This window comes from Schistocerca nitens, chromosome 6 (assembly GCF_023898315.1).
Source record: "Schistocerca nitens isolate TAMUIC-IGC-003100 chromosome 6, iqSchNite1.1, whole genome shotgun sequence".
NCBI classification, from domain to species: Eukaryota; Metazoa; Arthropoda; class Insecta; order Orthoptera; family Acrididae; genus Schistocerca; species Schistocerca nitens.
In genome coordinates, this window is record NC_064619.1 from 588,296,304 (window position 1) to 588,316,589 (window position 20,286).

Here is a 20,286-nt window from a genome sequence, read left to right on the forward strand (position 1 = left end):
GTGTTACAATCACTGCATTGCCAAAACACATATATTTCATGTGGGTAGTATACTGTAAGAGTACCCCTCTTCTGACACAAAAACCATCTTATTAGATCCACTGCAGCATCCAGATTAGTATGTCCATCTTTAACGCTGCTGGTGTACCTTCCTTTCTATGTAAAATGGTGAAGTTCTTTCCCTCTCTTCTCCACCAACTGACACCCCCATGGAGTTAGTGAAGTATAACACGTTGTAGACGCTCCTATATTGCTGAGGATATACTTTGTGGCGAAAAAAAAAGCCTCACCCATCTGAAACTGTAGTCGAAGTTTGTTCAAGAGTCCACCTCATGTAGAATCATCTAGTTCTAGACTTGTTCCTCCTCCACTGTATGCCACACTCTAAAACTCCCTCGCAAGTGTACTTCAAGCTACACTGGTACAGGTTTTACAGAGAATGGTAGTCCACTCTTGACGAAGAGAGGTAATGCAACATGAGAAGCAGAATGTCAAGTGACACAGTGTCTGTACTGGATTGCCCCAAGGATCAGTATGTATATGATTGTACTACTAGGATACTGTACTGTCACTGGTTCCTCTACAGTATTCAGTCATAATATGTTCTTCAACTGAGAATCCTTCCAGATGAGAACTCTGTACATAAATACGAGTAAATTAGTTGTTGTCAAAATGCTTCACAGCAGCTGAAATTGAACTTCATCAAAAGCTTTATTGGCCCATCAGCAGTAAGGTTAGTACAGATGGAGCACAAGGTTGAATTGTACAAGGATAGGAAAGGCAATTGGCACAGTACTTTTTGAGGGAAATTTTGCCTTGATCAAATTAAAAAAACTTTGAAAAATCTATATATGTGTGGCTGATTGGGGATTTGAACCTCAGTTCTCCTGATCACAAATACAACCTCTTAACCACTGCACCAACTCAGTTGGTGCAAACTTCATGGTGTTTATGGACAAAGCATGACTGAAGGTGTGCGTTGACGATTCACATGTTGAAAAACAAAGTGAAAACATTTGTGGTAATGTACTAAATGGTAGGATATCAGCAACAAATGATGAAATCATTCAGAAAATTTATGACATTCCTGGACGCAGAAAAAATTATGTAAGGAATATGCGGAGCTTTTGCAGAAATTTAGATATGAAACACTAATATTCATGAATTTCCTCCATATCATACTCAGTCCATATGGAACACACGAAATTTTAGTACATTAGGTACACTCACTAGCTACACTCTGGCACACAGTTTTGTGGAGTACATAACTACAGAAAGTTCACAATGAATGTATATTGCTGACTGCTTAATAGAAAATAGGGGCTCACTCAATCTAATTAATGGGAAACACTAAGAATGTGTTTCATAATTCAAAAACATTTGCAAGACATGTTGAAAAACTATTTGACACTATTTCAAAATGCAGAAACAATCTGATACAGCACAAACATTAAGTTAAAAAAAATTCCTTCGTACTCTAGATTATATGTGAACACCATCTTGAGTCAAATCTTATTCAACTTCATAATGGTATTTTAACATGATTATGTACTATCTATGATCCAGAATGGTTCTGAAATATTTCACGAATAACAGATTTCACTGATGATAACACTTATTCTGTTCATATGCTATGTATATTAACATGAACTCTCTTTTGCAGCTGGCCTCAATCGAGTTGGGTGGCTTCTACAACCACGACACAGATGGCTCAAGGTAAGTGCAAGAAAGCTTGTGGTTGTCTGTGCATGTGCTGCTGGCTGTTGTGTGGGGTGTTAACTTGTGAACTCTGTGTGCTTTAGCCTGTCGAATGGTGAGGCAGGTTCCCAGCACGGGCTTGGGAAGCAGAGCTCGCCCTTCCTCCTGCACCCGAGCAAACCGAGCACCACGCCGACTCTCAAGTTCCACAACCACTTCCCTCCGGATGCACCTGGGTAAGGCTCAGGGGACCCTGCTTTGCACGACAATGCCTATTGCTGCTGCTGCTGCTGCACCTTCCTGGGGATAGAACACACACTCCATTGCAATTTCTGCCTGTGCTTGCGATCAAAAATTTGGTTGTTTGTATCCAAAGGGCCTGCATCTCCAGTGGTTGTTTCTTGCAACACAACAGCAAAATCCTACACAACTGCCTGGGAAAGGAAGCAGTGCAGTATAAATGCACCTTCTGGAGATATGTTTGATATTCGTTGTGGTTTTGGTGCCATTTTTCATGAACTAAAACTTCGAAAATAATGTAGAGAATGACTTCTTTGGAAGCTATGATGACATTGGTAGGTGATTCTTAATCACATAGGAATATCTAAAGACATATAATCATCCGAGGGAACACCAGAAATGAGAACAATCAAACTATATACATTCTATGTAAGAAATTGTAAGTGGCAAATTCTGTAACTTACTTGCCACACAAAAATTAAACACAGAATTAGCCACTGAACTTATTAATTTGTTTTTGCCATTTGTGTGCACAACATAGGCTCAGTTTTGGAACATTCTGACTAAATTTTTCCTACTATCATCACACAGTTACATAAGATACTGCATGTTCTGATACACTTTGTGGGTTTTTGATTGTATGGTAATGTACATTCTGCTACATTCTTATACAACTAAATGAGTTTACTTCTGCTTTCTGCTTGAAATTGGCCTTTTAGCAGATGACACATTGGTATTCTGATTTATCTTCTTTTTCTCAATTTTCTTTGTCAGGATACTGGTAACCATTATTTATCTTTTATCTTGCTATCCTGTCACTGAACTGATTATGGATTTCAAGCTGACCAATAGTCTATGATATACATGGAGAACACATTTGGGGAAAAAATAGTTTAAGAAAGGGAAATCCATTTTCTTAGCATCCAGGATCAGTAGTATTTAGAGTAGCTCTAATTACTGAAATCAGATAGTTTTGCATGACAACTATTGTTGTTGCATAATTGCACATTATGTAGTATCTTAGTCTGCAAGCTGCATAAAAACAGTCCAGGGATATGATACAGGCATTAGGAAAAGTGAAGGGTGTTTTCTGTTTTCTATATTGTATTTTATTTTTCATGTTCAATAAAGTGGAAAAATCTGTTTTGTCCAGCTGTTTGAAGCAAAACCTAACTGTAGTAACACGGTTCACGTTTCCGTCGCCCTTCAGGGTAGACCGAGAACTGTCTCATAGGCATGCCCGATGTGAACTGACTGGACCCGGCCCGTGCTGCCTGAGTTGTTGTTGTTGTTGTTGTTGTTGTTGTTGTTCTTGTTCCGCTGCCAGAGGTCGCGGCCGAATTCTCGCGTGCCCTCTGGTGGACAGGACTCTATTTGCGGCAACTACCGTCAGTGACGCGCCGTGCGGATGTGCGCCTCCCGCGATCTTTCTGGTGGCTACTGCACTCCTCCTCCTTCGGGGGGTGAAACCACTGTGATCCACTGCGTCGGAAGGTGGAGCGTCGTGCAGGAATGACGACCTCCACATCCATCGGAAGGCTGGAGTCGAGGGGATCTGCCAACCCTCGAGCCGGAACCTTCGAATACGGCTGGAAGTGACCCATACTAAGAGGCCCCCGTCGTCCCACCACCGGAACCCAGGACAGAACGGGAGACAGGCCATCGAACTCTGGATCCTGGTCCACCCCGGGAGGGGCAAGACCCAGTGGCGGGAAGGGACGACCACAGGTGAACCAGCCTGCTGAGAAACCGGGCCTGCGAGGGGGGCCGGCTCTCGCTGGGGCATCGCTAATGATGGCGATGCCGGTGCCGGAGCGACTGGAGGCTGCCAAGGCTGAGAGCCATCACAGGGGGGAGGGGTGGTAGCGTCCCCTGAGAAACCAGCACAGGTGCCGGCAATGGGGAAGCCGGTGCCCGAGGTGCCGGAGGGTGGGGGCCCAAACGTGGACGAAGCTGATTTTGGTGACGACATACCTCCCGGTCCCCCGTCTGCAAGGTATAGAGCCGGCGGCGCAGGACCACCGCCGGTATCCAACGTGGATTGCGACCAAACCCACGTGCCCAGACCGACATACCCGGGTACTCCGTTTTGCGAAGACTGGCGAGGACCGGGCCGAAGGAGGTGCAACAGAGTCCGAGGTTGGCGCCCGTGGAGGAGCTCTGCGGGGCTGCGTTCTCCCATAGGTGTGGTCCGGTATGCCGTCAGGAAAAACGTCAACGCCTCCTCCGCAGGAAATTCGTGCACATACTTTTTCATCTGTGTCTTAAACGTGCGCACCATGCGCTCGGCTTCCCCATTCGATTGTGGATGAAAGGGGGGAGAGCAAACATGCCGAATACCAAAGCGCCTACAAAAATCCTGGAAGGTCTGCGACGTAAACTGAGGTCCATTGTCCGAGACCTGGGTGACTGGCAGACCTTCCACAGAAAAGATTTTTTGCTAGTGCCTGGATTACAACCTCTGAAGTGGTTGAGGAGCAGCGAACCACATATGGAAATCGGGAATAAGCATCAATGACAATGAGCCAAAAGCCATTGAGAAACGGGCCCGCAAAATCGATGTGAACACGTTCCCATGCCTGGGTTGCAGGCGACCATGAAGAGAACGCTGACCTGGGAGATGCCTGTTGGCTCGCACACTGGGAACAGGCGGCCACCAAGTGCTCAATTTCTCTATCAATACCGGGCCAGTACACATATCTGTGAGCCAATGTTTTAGTACGGGAAACACCCCAGTGACCCGCATGTAATAACGTGAGGACTTCCCTTCGCAAACTTGCAGGAACAACCATGCGAGGAGCTGTATCATCGGTAGCCAGAAGGAGAACTCCTTCCAAGACCGAGAGGCGGTCTCGTGGAACAAAATAATTACCAAGAGGGTCCGAGGCCCGGCCTGGAGGTCGGGATGACCGCCCCTGCTGAATGAGGCGAACCACTTGCCGGAAAACCGGGTCAGCTGCCATTTCCCTGGCGACTCTAGAACTAGTGATCGGGAAGCCATCAACCGCTTCGCGGGACGCCACATCCAAATGAAAACACATAATCTCCTCTCGATCAAACTTAGGATCCAGGCCCACCGGAAGACGGGAAAGAGTATCTGCGTTGGCATGCTGTCCGGTAGGGCGAAAATAAATGTCATAATGGTACTTAGAGAGGAACAGGGCCCAGCGCTGTAGCCTGTGGGCCGCCCTATCCGGAATCTGAAACGCGGGGCCAAATAACGATATTAATGGCTTATGGTCAGTGATTAACTGAAACTTCGTGCCATACAAGAAAGGGTGAAACTTGGTAACAGCGTAGACAATGGCCAAAGCCTCGTTTTCCACCTGGGAGTAATGGGCCTGTGCGGGACTAAGAGTTTTAGACGCAAACGCTAGTGGCTGCTCGGAACCATCTGAGTTGCGATGGGCCAGGACCGCCCCTACCCCATACTGCGAAGCATCTGTAGCCAGGACCAACGGCTTATGGGGGTCAAAAGTAGCCAAACACGGCGCTGACGTGAGGAGGCCTTTCGACGAGGTGAACGCTCGCTCGCATGCAGGCGACCAATCAAAAGGAACACCCTTGCGCAGAAGGCAGTACAGGGGGCGGCCGATGGTGGAAGCCCTGGGAATGAACCGGTGGTAATAGGCAATCTTGCCTAAAGAAGCTTGTAACTCCTGCAGCGAAGTAGGCCACAGAAGGTCGACGATACCTTGGACCAAACTTCCTAGCGGCTGGACGCCGTGCCGAGAGATTGTGTAGCCCACATACTCAATGGACGGTTGGAAGAAGTTTGACTTACGCAGGTTGCACCGCAAGCCCACGGTCCTGAATTTGAGAAAGAGGGTGCGAAGGTTGTGCAAGTGTTCCTTCGCGCTGCGGTCCGTGACAATTATGTCGTCCAGGTAATTAATACAATGAGGGATTGTCGACGTGACGTGCTCAAGATAACGCTGGAATATCGCCAGGGCACTGGATATTCCGAAGGCCAACCGCTGCTATTGGTAAAGGCCAAACGGGGTGTTGACAACCGCCAGCCGTTTGGAGTCCTCATCAAGAGGTATCTGATAAGCCTCCGAAAGATCGATTTTCGAAAAATATTGGCCTCCCGCTACGCCGGAAAACAATTCATCAGCACGAGGCAAAGGATAGGTGTCCACTACCAATTGGGAATTAATGGTGGCCGTGAAATCGCCACAAAGACGTAATTTTCCCGAGGGCTTCCTGACAATAACGAGGGGCGCAGCCCACTCACTGGAAGAAATGGGAAGAACGACCCCTAGGGCTGTCAGCCGGTCTAGCTCTTCTTTTACCTGAGGGCGGAGAGCCAAGGGGATCTGCCTCGCGCGTAGAAAACGCGGGCGAGCCGACGCCTTCAACGTTAAGTGAGCTTCAAAGTCTGAAACACGCCCCAGGCCCTCCTCAAAGATATCCGGAAAGTCAGAGATCAAAGATTCTAATGATTGATAGGGAACGTCTTCGGAGACCAACTGTATGGTGTCAGTGATAGAAAACCCGAAAGCTTGAAAGGCATCCAAGCCAAAAAGGTTAGCGGAGCTCGCATCACTGACAACAATAAAAGTGATAGGCCGAGTGACTGATTTGTAAGTCACGTCGGTAGTGAATTGACCCAGTAGGGGAATGAACTGTTTACCATAAGCACGTAGACGCCGGTAAACAGGCGCCAACGGGGACGACCCAAGGTCGGAGTAAGTTTGTGCATTCAACAAAGAAACCGCCGCGCCCGTATCTACTTCCAGTTGTAATCGGCGCGACCGGACCGACACCTCGATAAAGAGTTGTGGGCCGATGCGTCGGGAGCCTGGCCCGATGAAACTTCCTGAATGTCAACGTCCATGTCCTCTGTAACTGCTTCCTTCGATTCTTTCGAGGCTGAGCGGCAAACTTTAGCAATGTGTCCTTTTTTATTACATTTCCGACAAACGGCCCAACGCTGGGGGCACTCCGACCGATCGTGATGTATATAGCACGACGCACAGGACGGTAACAGGGGCCGGCGGCCGGAACTCTGTTTACGCGCCGTGCGGGAGCGTCCGTAACGGCCGGATTGTACCGCTCGCACGTCGTCCACCCCAGACGCAGTGGACGCGGCCGCGCCGCCCTGAACCGCCGCGACGTCGCACCACGCTTCCAACTGTTGACCGGCGGCGTGAGAGACTTCATACGATTGAGCAATGGATAGGCCTTCCTCGAGGGAAGGGTCTTCTAACTGCAGGGCCCGTTGCCGGACCTCCCTATCACGGGCCGAACGAACAATGACGTCGCGCACCATAACGTGGGCATAAGACTCTCGCGACTGCTCCGTGGCAAAATGACACTTGCGACTAAGACCTTGCAGGGTAGCGACCCACGCCTGGTAGGACTGATGGGGCTGTTTCTTGCATTGATAGAACTCGACCCTAGCCGCCACAACATGCGTGCGGCGGCGATAATATGAAGACAGTAATGAACACAATGCGTCAAAAGACAAGGACGAGGGTTCCTGCAACGGCGCTAGCTGCCGCAAAATTTGATACAGCGAGGGAGATATCCAAGACAAGAAAAGAGCACGACATACCTCCGCATCGGCAACATGAAACGCCTGGAAATGCTGACGAAGGCGATGTTCATACGCGTCCCAATCCTCCGCCGTCTCGTCGTACGGGGGAAAGGGAGGAGGGAACTAAATCCTCCATGCCGCGGATAAGCCGCGAAACCGGAACAACGACGCAACACGCGAAAGAACGACCCTACTCGTCGCCAATTGTGTAGTAACACGGTTCACGTTCCCGTCGCCCTTCAGGGTAGACAGAGAACTGTCTCATAGGCATGCCCGATGTGAACTGACTGGGCCCGGCCCGTGCTGCCTGAGTTGTTGTTGTTGTTGTTGTTCCGCTGCCAGAGGTCGCGGCCGAATTCTCGCGTGCCCTCTGGTGGACGGGACTCTATTTGCGGCAACTACCGTCCGTGACGCGCCGTGCGGATGTGCGCCTCCCGCGATCTTTCTGGTGGCTACTGCACTAACAATTCACTGTGATCCAAAAATGAAGGAAGTATATTGTAGATTCTGGAGGTAGGATAGGTCACAGGAAAGAAAAGCAGCCATATGCATAAAAAGCATTAATTTTATTTCCAGTTGTGAATTCACTATTTCCATATTGTAAATTATTCAGTAAGATGTGGCAGATGATTGCTTAAATTGCTGTGTTGTTGAGGTAGTACAAAGGAAATAAGATTGCAATCAATAACAGTGGAAGTCTGCTTTCCATTTTAGTACAACACAAAAAGCTTCTTTTGGATTCAGAATAAATACAAATTTTTACAAAACAGTGAAAGACAGTGCCAGTGACATCACTTAGAACACTTACAAGAATGTAGACCTCTAAGTGTTGTAACAAATAAATGGAATCATAATTGTTATCCTAGGCAAGATGAAAAAAAGCGTGAACAATATATAATAAATTTCAGTAAAAAGGACAAATGAAAGAAGAGACTAAAATGTGAAGTTTGTAATCAATGCACTGCATATCACACATGCAGCAGAATTATTGCAGGGCTCTATCTTAAAGGCAGGGGGAAAATATATGGGGACTAAAAAGGTCAGTTAGACCGTCAGCGAGAGCGCATCGCTAGCTCCTGCTACTACTAAGGCGAGTACACCGTTTGCTTCTTACATATTTTACAAACAGCAGCGACTTATTTTCAGTTATCTGTGTAATTACTAGTTTATTTTTGTAATTTCTTGCGTGTTCGAGTGCTTACTAGGTAGAACCTTTTATTTCAATAACAGTGTTTTTGTACTTATTTGCTGCGCTTAGCTTTTAAATAGTTTTTCTGGGAAAACCTAGCGTAGTTTTCGCGTCTCGTATTTCAGTGAGTGTTTCTTGATTATCAGAGTAGCTCATCAGAAGATTATCTTGGGAATTTGTCACCGTATAGAGTAGGGTAAACAGTCATGTGTAGGGACTGTGGTTGTTGTGAGCGGACGCAAGGAGAATTGGCCACTCTTCGGGGACAGGTGGAGGCTTTGTCTGTTAGGCTCATCGAGCTCGAGGCGCAGGCGTCGGCTCGTAGTGGCGTTGGGGCAACTGTGGTGAGACCTATGCCTACTTCGGTGGCCTTGGAATCACATGGAACCCCTGATGTCGCTGCGTCTTCCGGCAGTGAGCATCTTACCGGTCAGCCATCACTCCAGGGTGAATGGCGGACAGTGGTGGGCTCGCGCGTGCCTGGCCGAAAGGCGAAGGTGGGATCTGGCCGCGTGGCGGCTGCCTTACCCCTTTCCAACAGGTACGGGGTGCTTCCTAGTGGTGATGACATCGTTTCCGAGCCACCACAGGATGCCTCGCCTGTTGGGCCAGTGGCCGATTCTCCGGCAAGGTCCCGACAGTCACAGAGGGCGGGCCTATTAGTTATAGGGAGCTCCAACGTTAGGCGGGTTATGGAGCCCCTCAGGAAAATAGCGGGTAGGTCGGGGAAGAATGCCAGTGTGCACTCGGTGTGCTTGCCGGGGGGTCTCGTCCGTAATGTGGAGGAGGCCCTTCCGGCAGCTATTGAACGCACTGGGTGTGACCGGCTGCAGATAGTAGCACATGTCGGAACGAATGACGCCTGCCGCTTGGGTTCTGAGGCCATCCTTGGTTCCTTCCGGCGGCTGGCTGATTTGGTGAAGACAACCAGCATCGCACGCGGAGTGCAAGCTGAGCTTAATATCTGCAGCATAGTGCCCAGAGTCGATCGCGGTCCTCTGGTTTGGAGCCGTGTGGAGGGTCTAAACCAGAGGCTCAGACGACTCTGCGACTATAATGGTTGCAAATTCATCGACCTCCGTTATTGGGTGGAGAACTGTAGGGCCCCCCTAGACAGGTCAGGCGTGCACTACACACCGGAAGCAGCTACTAGGGTAGCAGAGTACGTGTGGCGTGCACACGGGGGTTTTTTAGGTTAGAGGGACCCCCCCTTGGGCGAAACGATAAAATACCTGACGGCTTACCAGAGAGAACATTATCATCGTTGATAAAGAACGTCCGTCCTCAGAGACCAAAAACAGGAAAAGTTAACGTAATATTGGTAAACTGCAGGAGTATCCAGGGCAAGGTTCCTGAATTAGTATCTCTTATTGAAGGAAATAGTGCGCATATAGTATTAGGAACGGAAAGTTGGTTAAAACCGGAAGTGAACAGTAACGAAATCCTAGACACAGAATGGAATATATACCGCAAGGATAGGATAAACGCCAATGGTGGAGGAGTATTTATAGCAGTAAAGAATTCAATAATATCCAGTGAAGTTATTAGCGAATGCGAATGTGAAATAATCTGGGTTAAGTTAAGTATCAAAGGTGGGTCAGATATGATAGTCGGATGCTTCTATAGGCCACCTGCATCAGCAACCGTAGTAGTTGAGCGCCTCAGAGAGAACCTGCAGAACGTCGTGAAGAAGTTTCGTGATCATACTATTGTAATAGGGGGAGACTTCAATCTACCAGGTATAGAATGGGATAGTCACACAATCAGAACTGGAGCCAGGGACAGAGACTCTTGTGACATTATCCTGACTGCCTTGTCCGAGAATTACTTCGAGCAGATAGTTAGAGAACCAACTCGTGAAGCTAACGTTTTAGACCTCATAGCAACAAATAGACCGGAACTTTTCGACTCCGTGAATGTAGAAGAGGGTATCAGTGATCATAAGTCAGTGGTTGCATCAATGACTACAAGTGTAATAAGAAATGCCAAGAAAGGAAGGAAAATCTATTTGCTTAACAAGAGTGATAGGGCACAAATCGCAGAATATCTGAGTGACCACCATCAAACGTTCATTTCTGAGGAAGAGGATGTGGAACAAAAATGGAAAAAATTCAGAAACATCGTCCAGTACGCCTTAGATAAGTTCGTACCGACTAAGGTCCAAAGCGAGGGGAAAGATCCACCGTGGTATAACAATCATGTACGAAAGGTACTACGGAAACAAAGAAAGCTTCACCATAGGTTTAAGAGTAGTCGAATCATAGCTGATAAGGAAAAGCTGAACGAAGCGAAAAAGAGCGTAAAGAGAGCAATGAGAGAAGCATTCAACGAATTCGAACATAAAACATTGGCAAACAATCTAAACAAGAACCCTAAAAAGTTTTGGTCATATGTAAAATCGGTAAGCGGATCTAAATCCCCTATTCAGTCACTCGTTGACCACGATGGCACCGAAACAGAGGACGACCGAAGAAAGGCAGAAATACTGAATTCAGTGTTCCGAAACTGTTTCACTGCGGAAAATCGTAACACGGTCCCTGACTTCAGCCGTCGCACGGACGCCAAAATGGAAAATATTGAAATAAACGATATCGGAATTGAAAAACAACTGCTATCACTTAGTAGCGGAAAAGCATCCGGACCAGACGAGATACCCTTAAGATTCTACAGTGATTATGCTAAAGAACTTGCCCCCTTTCTATCAGCAATTTATCGTAGATCTCTGGAAGAACGTAAAGTACCTAGCGACTGGAAGAAAGCACAGGTCGTTCCCATTTTCAAGAAGGGTCATAAATCAGATGCGAATAATTATAGGCCTATTTCACTTACGTCAATCTGTTGTAGAATAATGGAACATGTTTTGTGTTCTCGTATTATGACGTTCTTAGATAATACAAATCTCCTTCATCATAACCAACATGGATTCCGCAAACAGAGATCATGTGAAACCCAGCTCGCCCTATTTGCCCAAGAAATTCACAGTGCCGTAGACACTGGCGAGCAGATTGATGCCGTATTCCTGGACTTCAGGAAGGCATTTGATACGGTTCCGCACTTACGTTTAGTGAAAAAAATACGTGCTTACGGAATATCGGACCAGGTTTGTGATTGGATTCAGGATTTCCTAGAAGAAAGAACACAACATGTCATTCTTAACGGTTCAAAATCTGCAGATGTAGAGGTAATTTCGGGAGTACCGCAAGGAAGCGTGATAGGACCTTTATTGTTTACAATATACATAAATGACTTAGTTGACAACATCGGTAGCTCCGTGAGGCTATTTGCAGATGACACGGTTGTCTACAAGAAAGTAGCAACATCAGAAGACTCGTACGTACTCCAGGAAGACCTGCAGAGGATTAATGAATGGTGCGACAGCTGGCAGCTTTCCCTAAACGTAGATAAATGTAATATAATGCGCATACATAGGGGCAGAAATCCATTCCAGTACGATTATGCCATAGGTGGTAAATCATTGGAAGCGGTAACGACCGTAAAATACTTAGGAGTTACTATCCGGAGCGATCTGAAGTGGAATGATCACATAAAACAAATAGTGGGAAAAGCAGGCGCCAGGTTGAGATTCATAGGAAGAATTCTAAGAAAATGTGACTCATCGACGAAAGAAGTAGCTTACAAAACGCTTGTTCGTCCGATTCTTGAGTATTGCTCATCAGTATGGGACCCTTACCAGGTTGGATTAATAGAAGAGATAGACATGATCCAGCGAAAAGCAGCGCGATTCGTCATGGGGACATTTAGTCAGCGCGAGAGCGTTACGGAGATGCTGAACAAGCTCCAGTGGCGGACACTTCAAGAAAGGCGTTACGCAATACGGAGAGGTTTATTATCGAAATTACGAGAGAGCACATTCCGGGAAGAGATGGGCAACATATTACTACCGCCCACATATATCTCGCGTAATGATCACAACGAAAAGATCCGAGAAATTAGAGCAAATACGGAGACTTACAAGCAGTCGTTCTTCCCACGCACAATTCGTGAATGGAACAGGGAAGGGGGGATCAGATAGTGGTACAATAAGTACCCTCCGCCACACACCGTAAGGTGGCTCGCGGAGTATAGATGTAGATGTAGATGTAGATGTAGTAACACTATCCAAAATACTACATCTGTTTTTTCATGACATTTGTTTAGCAAACTGTATGACAGAAAGTTTACAGTTTTATAAATAATTCCAAGGTAAAACAGAAGTGTGTAATAAGAGGACTGAATGATAACTGACCAACTACAACTTCGTATGTAGTGTGTGTATTGACCAGTCATATTGTTGTGCGCTCTTCACTCCAGCGACTGGTTTAAGCCAACTCTCAGCACTAGTCTATGTTGCAAAAGCATCTTCAGCTCTGCATAACTACTGCAACCTACATCCTTATGAACCTGCTTACTATGTTCAAACCTTGTTCTTCCTCTACAGTTTTTATCCCCCATTGGCAAATTGGTGATTTCTTGATGCCTCGGGAAACTCCTACTAAACAGTCCTTTCTTTCAATAAAATTGTTCCATAAATTTCTTTTTTCCACAACTATAATTAAAGCAGTAGTACAAAATTCTCCTATAGAGAATGTAAACAGTAAACAAATTTATAGATGAATTCCATTTCTGAAGTGAAGGCTGTTTTCCCTACTTGAAATTTTGAGAAACCTTACAATGTCATAAGAAGATAACATGTTTGGATCTTGGACCTATCTGCTTATGTTTAGGAATTCATCTCCTTCAGTACAACTTACCTAGTACATATTCTATGATGATTTGTTTTTGCTGAAAAGCATGTGCCCACTACAAACATGTGTATCTCCCATTGCTAACCTATTTCTGCTAAAAAAAATGTGCTCATTGGAAAATCTGTGTGATTCTGTTGCAGTGACAAGAAGGATGTAATGGATGGAGGAATGTCAACAGATGGCAGTGTGTTCTCAAATCCTCCTCTGAAGAGGCCCAAGCTGATGGCAGGTCCACCACTCAATGAAAGAGTCATGTTGTATGTGAGGCAGGACAATGAAGATGTCTACACACCACTACATGTTGTCCCTCCTACCACCTCTGGTCTACTTAATGCAGTTAGTACCAATCATTGTGCAAATTATTCTTGGGCTTCTACAGAACCAGAGTGGACACATGCACTAATATATGGCAACAGCCAGTGAGTTTCAGTTGCTCTGTGGTGTTGCTCAAAGAGTTATTTATCTTCTTAAGTGTCGCTAAATTATATATGGACACCAGACTTAGCATTCAGAAATTTCATAATAAGATTGTGCAAGCTGTTTGATTAATTACTCAGATATCATTACTTTTTTATACACATGCTGGAACATAATTTTTCACAAGCCAGGTCCACTGTGTTTCTGAAACTGCCTTTACTTTTAAGTTCAAATGTTGTTTTGAAAATATTTCTACAAAATAGTAATCAAGCAGTGTATATATTGTATTCTGTGTTTGAATATTTGTTGTAGTTGTGAAGGATTTCTGGCACACTATATTCAATGTATTTTGCTGTATCAAGAAGCCTGGTACAATAAAATAAATTCATTCAATACATACAAAACACGTAGAAAGCAGCTTATTAGAGACTGTTAATCCCAGTTTTCAGCAATCTAATGTTCATTTATTTATACTGATGCTATTGCAGTTTACAGCATCAGAAGAAACCATTCACATTTTACAGATGAAAGAGTATGAAATGCAAACTGGGTTTATTATCAAAAGTCTTGTTTAGACTGCTTGTTACAGACTATGTTAATGTCCCTCCTTACCTTGAATCACAATGATTTATAGAATTTGCTGCTACCTGCGTACCGTTTAGAATATTGGCATGTTTTGACACTCATAGAAAATTATTCATAAGCATTCAGCAGCCATCATATCACTGGAGCATATTTTTAATGCAAGTTTAGTACCTGAACCAGTGAGTACTGTGGAATGGAGACCACTGAAAAGGAACTGCTTCTGTGGCTAACTTCAGTGATGGCGCTTTGTATCGTGACAATGCATAATTTAGAAATTAGTTTTTTGCAGTACCAATAATCGCTAATAATATGCAAAAATGATACTTATATTGCTATTAATCTGGTCGCTAACAATTATCAAGTCAAGTTTAAGACTATAAACATTTCCATCACTAAATACTTGGACTAATAGAAGCAAGTTCAGTGTGCAGTTATTTTACAGACAGTTATAGAAGGACGTATAGTTATTAATATTTGAAATATGTAACAGGTTGGAGTTGCCAAAAAGTGGCCTGAGAATACAGAGATTATTGCATATAACTATCCTCCTCCTGATCAGTAAATGTTTGCTGTACATCACAATTTGCGAAGTACTTTTCATTATCTGCCTCATATCGTTTTTGACATTGCCATTAAGCCAAAAAAAATACAAAAAATCTCTCTATCTAGTATTAAACAGTAGAAAAATTAAAAAGAGAGAGGTAGATATTAAATCAACAGAGGCATACAGAAGCACGATTTTTTTTTCATTTGTCACTTGGTCATAAAAAGAAAAACGTAATGAAAGACAATATGTATTTTACAAAAGTATTTATTTTTAATAGGCAATTTAAAGTACTAAATTGTTCCAATTTCATGATGACTTCATGGAAGATGTTACCACATACAACAATGACATCAGAGAAACACATGAAAATTGTCACATATAAATGCAATCAAAACTATGTGTTGGTAAAACAAGACTTAAAATCCAGTTGACAATATGGACTTAGGGGCTATTTTAGAAGTGAAATATGAAGAAGGAAAATATAATGAAACTTAAAATGTTAATGAATATAGGTAAAAGCACAGAACACAAATCATCATCTGCATATCAATCAAAAGCTTCTGTTATTCTTTTTCTTGGAATTTTAAGCAACTCTACATGACATAAATCACTGCATCAAAAACTAGGGACAATAGGAACATTCACAATCTGTAAGTTTACAATGTATTATAAAGAGAGTACTAATTCACAAAAACACAACATGTAAATCTAACTGTACCTCCTTACATGTTTAGGGCATTTAACTAATCTTTTTCTTGAAATGTAGATATTGCACATATAAACAAAATAAATATTTTTCTTTGTGACAAGATGATAAATGGTACAAACAGAAGGCCACAGGGTTTGCTTTACATTAGTGTCAATGCACAATAACTATTGTGTTCTTGCACATACTGAGACAGACACACTAATGTATTAAACTCCGTTTATCTGATTCACGTTGCAAGGAGGAACTTATTTTGTTGCGGCCAGGTGTCAGTATACAGCAAAAAACATTTTGTGTTCAATCAAGAAAACACTTCCATTTTAAAAGATTTAACAAAGAAAGAAACAAGAGTAAGGAAGTATCTCCTGACAACCTTCAGTTACTATCTATAGTTTGCCATTAGTCCGACAATCTAGTCACTCTGGTAAGTGCATACTTTTGTACCTTGCATGTGTATTATATTAAATACTAACTTATAATATTACTGCATGCAGTGTTTTACACTGTGGACACAGATAGAGGGTAAATGGTGTACAGGAGCACTTTAACAGCTTTAAAACAATATCTGTAATAGCAATTAATGTACAGTGAAGCACTCAATAAACATAAAGTTCTTACCATTTACAACCCACTTTCCCAAATATCACCGAAGTTTTAAGGTCCAGTTACTATTAATATGTTTTCCTTATTTTACAGATTGAGAATAAGTACAAAATTTCTACTTCAAGCATTAGTAACTTGTATCGAAAAAACAAAAAAGGGTAAGTTTGCTCAGAAAACAGTATTTTTGTTCTTACGTAGTTAAGATATAATTTCATATTTATCTTTGAGCTCAGGTAGTGAGATCACACTGACAGTCAACTCTTACACAAACTATTCTTCAAGTAGAAATTTTGGACAATCAGGAATTGCTAATGTAGAGTTTAAAGTGAATCATAAGTAACAAATGGCTTCTACTAACAGATCATTAACCAGGCATTTAAATTACTACCATATAGTGCACTGATGTACATACTTTTACTCTTAAAAAACAAGTTGACTAACTTATCTTTTTCTATAGTTAACTAATGCTCTGAAGTATTTGATTTTTCTGGTTAATTAAATGTGGGTCTTTCATTTTTACAGCATTATCGCCAAAATTGATGATGATATGCTAAAATATTATTGCAATGAAGATCTGTTTATAATGGAAATAAAGCAAGTGGATGGTGACGATTGCTTTGAAGTAACACTTGTGGAACTCATGGATCACTGATCCTCAGCAGCAAAAAAATTCTTGATGAATTTTGCCCCTCAGTCAGCTTCATATGGACACTATGATGACAAAAGTGCATTTTGCTGAACTGTAGTTACTGTTATTCGTGGTGAAACAACATTATATCTTGTGTAATTCACAATGGAAAGTAGGAAGTGAGTGACTTGTCTCATGCAAAAACAACAGTGAAATTTATTTATTTTGATTTCAGTACCTTTTCCCTTGAGTGAGGATTATGATAAACTGAGTAGACAAATAAATGAGCTCAGAGAAGACAGTGCATTTAATTGTGGGACTTACGTGCTCAACACAACTGTGTTATCTGTGAGTGGACTTCTAAACTTGTAAGCATTTTACAAGCAGGAGCAATTATCAGAGAGTCACAAATACTTGTACAGTATGTTTGTGATTCTAGTTTATGAACTGTTAATAAATGAAAATCTGAGATCTAAGCAAATTGATGTAATTCACATTAACATCAGAATCTAGATATACTAATATTGTTGTAAGAGTGTTTATAATGAATGACCTGTTTCAGGGTTTGTTGATCTCAAACACTACAAAATTTTTTAAAAAATATGTTAATAAAATTACACAATTAATTGCTTAATCTGAAACTATGAGTACAAGATACATTTTATATCCAAAACATAAACTGAACTCTCCTTTCAGTAAAATAAAAATATAACAGCTGTTGCCATATTGGTTCATAAATTTCACTTTCATTTCTCTTTTTGACCTTAATTCATAAATGAATACCGTGAAAAAATTGTGATAGTATATGCTATGCAAATAGAAATGAGAATATATTGATATCTCCTTAGCTGTATGATTTAGCAATTAAAAGAAACACATAACTTGAATTATATTCTGCATGTGTTACAGACTAACAACATTGTCTTCCATTGTAATTTTATTATAAAGTTTATCACCTTGTTAAATGTTATCTGTGGATAATTTTAATTAAATATTATAACTACTGTACAGTGAGAGTTAAAGTTCAGCTTTGCTAATTTATAATACTCCCTTTAAATTACATGGGAAAAGCAGAAACTACTCTTCTAATTTTGTTGTATCAGTGAACTATTTTTTGATAATTCTTGACAAATAGATTTTGTCATGAATTATTAACAAATCGATTCTTCTAGGTAACACAAAGTCAAGAACAGACTGTTGGTAATGTGACCAATGAACTAGTTTATAACTGAAACATACGTAATTGGAATCAGATAGTAAATATCATTTACAAACAGAATGTTTTCCGAGTTTGAGAGAATGAGCAGCGGTAAAAATTTTGCACAAAAATAACAATTTTGTGGTTACTTACTGTCAAATTGTACACTATAACATGCAGAATAAAATATTTCAGCTTAAGGTTCAATCCTTAACAGGTCATGTGAACTGTGTCTGTTGCATATGTCGCCATAGTTCATAATGAATGGTGAAAAAAATTTAATAATTACTTAAAATAGCCAGAATCAAAACTAAAAATTTAAACTTTTATATTATTATGCAGAACATTTGTGAAACAAAAGCTTTAAAAGTTATAGCAGCATTAGTTTTTTTCAGCTATTTCATGTCACTTAATAATATATTTGTCTTGCTTTGCCACTTTTCATACAGATAATTATAAATTTTACATGCTGACCATCAGTATTCATTTTAATACACATGAAAGGGTAGCTAACTGAAAAAATGGCTTAAATAGCATTCATGCAAATTTTACCATCCCCCAAATTCAGAAGAGTGTCGTTTTTTTTTTTTTTTTTTTTTTTTTTTTTTTTTTTTTTTTTTTTTTTTTTTTAATAGTTACTGCCAATATTTAAATCTTAGGCTCATTACCTGCAATTTTAGTTTTTATTTTAATGAGGTATTAATTTATATTAGCAATTCTGTAGCCATATTTGAGTCTTGTAAGGCAGATTTTACATTTAATGTAAATTTCTACATTCTGTTAAAAGTTAGGCATATTCAGAACACAATCTGTTGTAAATATTTCCTTTTCCTTTAAAACTATGATTCAAGGATAAGTAAATGAAGTGCCATTATGATTTGGTGTTAAGTCAAGACTGTGCAATGCACAAAAGTGCAAGGACATGATGGTTGTTAGCTGCCAAGCAGCAGGTTTCACTGTCCATCCATATTATTCTGAACATGTACAAATTTTATAATCAGATTTGACTAATACATATTTTATGTTGTAGCTGTCATTTAGGCACAGTTTTAAAGAAAATCATTTTGCATAATTCACATCAAATTGTAAATCACTTCCAGTTGTTTTCACACAATACATGACCCCCATACCCATAAATATTTTTGCACTGAAATGTGATAGCAAAGTAAAAGTGAGGACTGTGTGCTGTGACTTTTTAGATGTTTTTATGTATATGTGACCAAGTTGTACATGTTGTCAAATGTCTTTTTTATATATATTCAGTTATATTAAAGTAATCTTAATGAAACCTGTGCTTTCTACATTTACATAATGTGTTCTAGAGTAAGGAACTTATTATTTAGTTTCAGATAAGAGAATCAAATATTAGAGCCATTCAGTATGGCTCACTGTGTATGAAATGTAATTACTTGTTATGGTATTGAGGAACACTTTGGTTGCTTTTTTTATTGATAGTTGCTTTTGTACCAGATAAAGGTGCAAAATAAAGACTTTTTACTATTCATGAAAATTTCTGATTATGAAGTAACCTACCTCTGTGCCATTCAATTTCATGCCTCTACATTTATTTTATCATGTTGTACCTGACAAGGGAAAATAGACAAGTAGTAAGTTCAGAAAGCCTGGGTGGCAAATGATAGTGTTTCGTTTGTACCTAACATCAATACAATTTGTAATTGCTTATCAATTATCGAGTAAGATGGTGCAGGAGATAACGCACTAGACTCACATTCAAGAGGACTAGACTTCAAATCTCCATCAGTGGTTTCACTGGAAGGCGTAGAGCAAATGCCAGGAAGTGGCTTTGAAAAAGACATAGCCTAGTTCTCTCTCCATATTTATCTAATCCAAGATTGTGTTTAGTCTCCAATGACACAATTATCAACAAGAAATTGAACCCCTGACCAAATCGTGCTTCTTCCACCTGAAGTGGCTGAATTACAAAGTTACAAGTGTCTAGCTGGAAGAATTAATTACGTAATTATAGAGTACTTTATTATCATATACAATAGCAGGGAAGAAGCTACTTTGAAAAAAGAAGCCACTTCTCTTACTCTTACACAACCTACCCAACAGTTAGTTTTGTTTGACCCTTCAACATTGATTTTTTACAATTTATCTTCCAAGAAATATTTTAATTAATGAAGCACATCCTATAATGAATGCTATTACATACAGACATATAAAGA

The 20,286-nt window shown here is 41.6% G+C and overlaps 1 protein-coding gene across 8 annotated transcripts in view; it reads left to right on the plus strand.

Annotated features, from left to right (window-relative positions):
* The window catches only part of LOC126262230 (protein grainyhead), a 333,250-nt gene extending 313,698 nt beyond the window's left edge, over positions 1-19,552 (plus strand). For 5 of the 8 annotated variants that reach the window (XM_049958688.1, XM_049958685.1, XM_049958683.1 and 2 more), the window contains exons 11-15: positions 1,663-1,715; positions 1,802-1,933; positions 13,554-13,749; positions 16,365-16,429; positions 16,794-19,551. In XM_049958688.1, the coding sequence (XP_049814645.1) occupies positions 1,663-1,715; positions 1,802-1,933; positions 13,554-13,749; positions 16,365-16,429; positions 16,794-16,923 (576 nt within the window). In that variant the 3' untranslated portion in view covers positions 16,924-19,551. Of the gene's footprint in view, positions 1-1,662; positions 1,716-1,801; positions 1,934-13,553; positions 13,750-16,364; positions 16,430-16,793 lie in introns of all 8 variants that reach the window. The other 3 variants (XM_049958684.1, XM_049958691.1, XM_049958690.1) reach the window with 3 other exon arrangements.
* Positions 19,553-20,286: the final 734 nt, after the last annotated feature.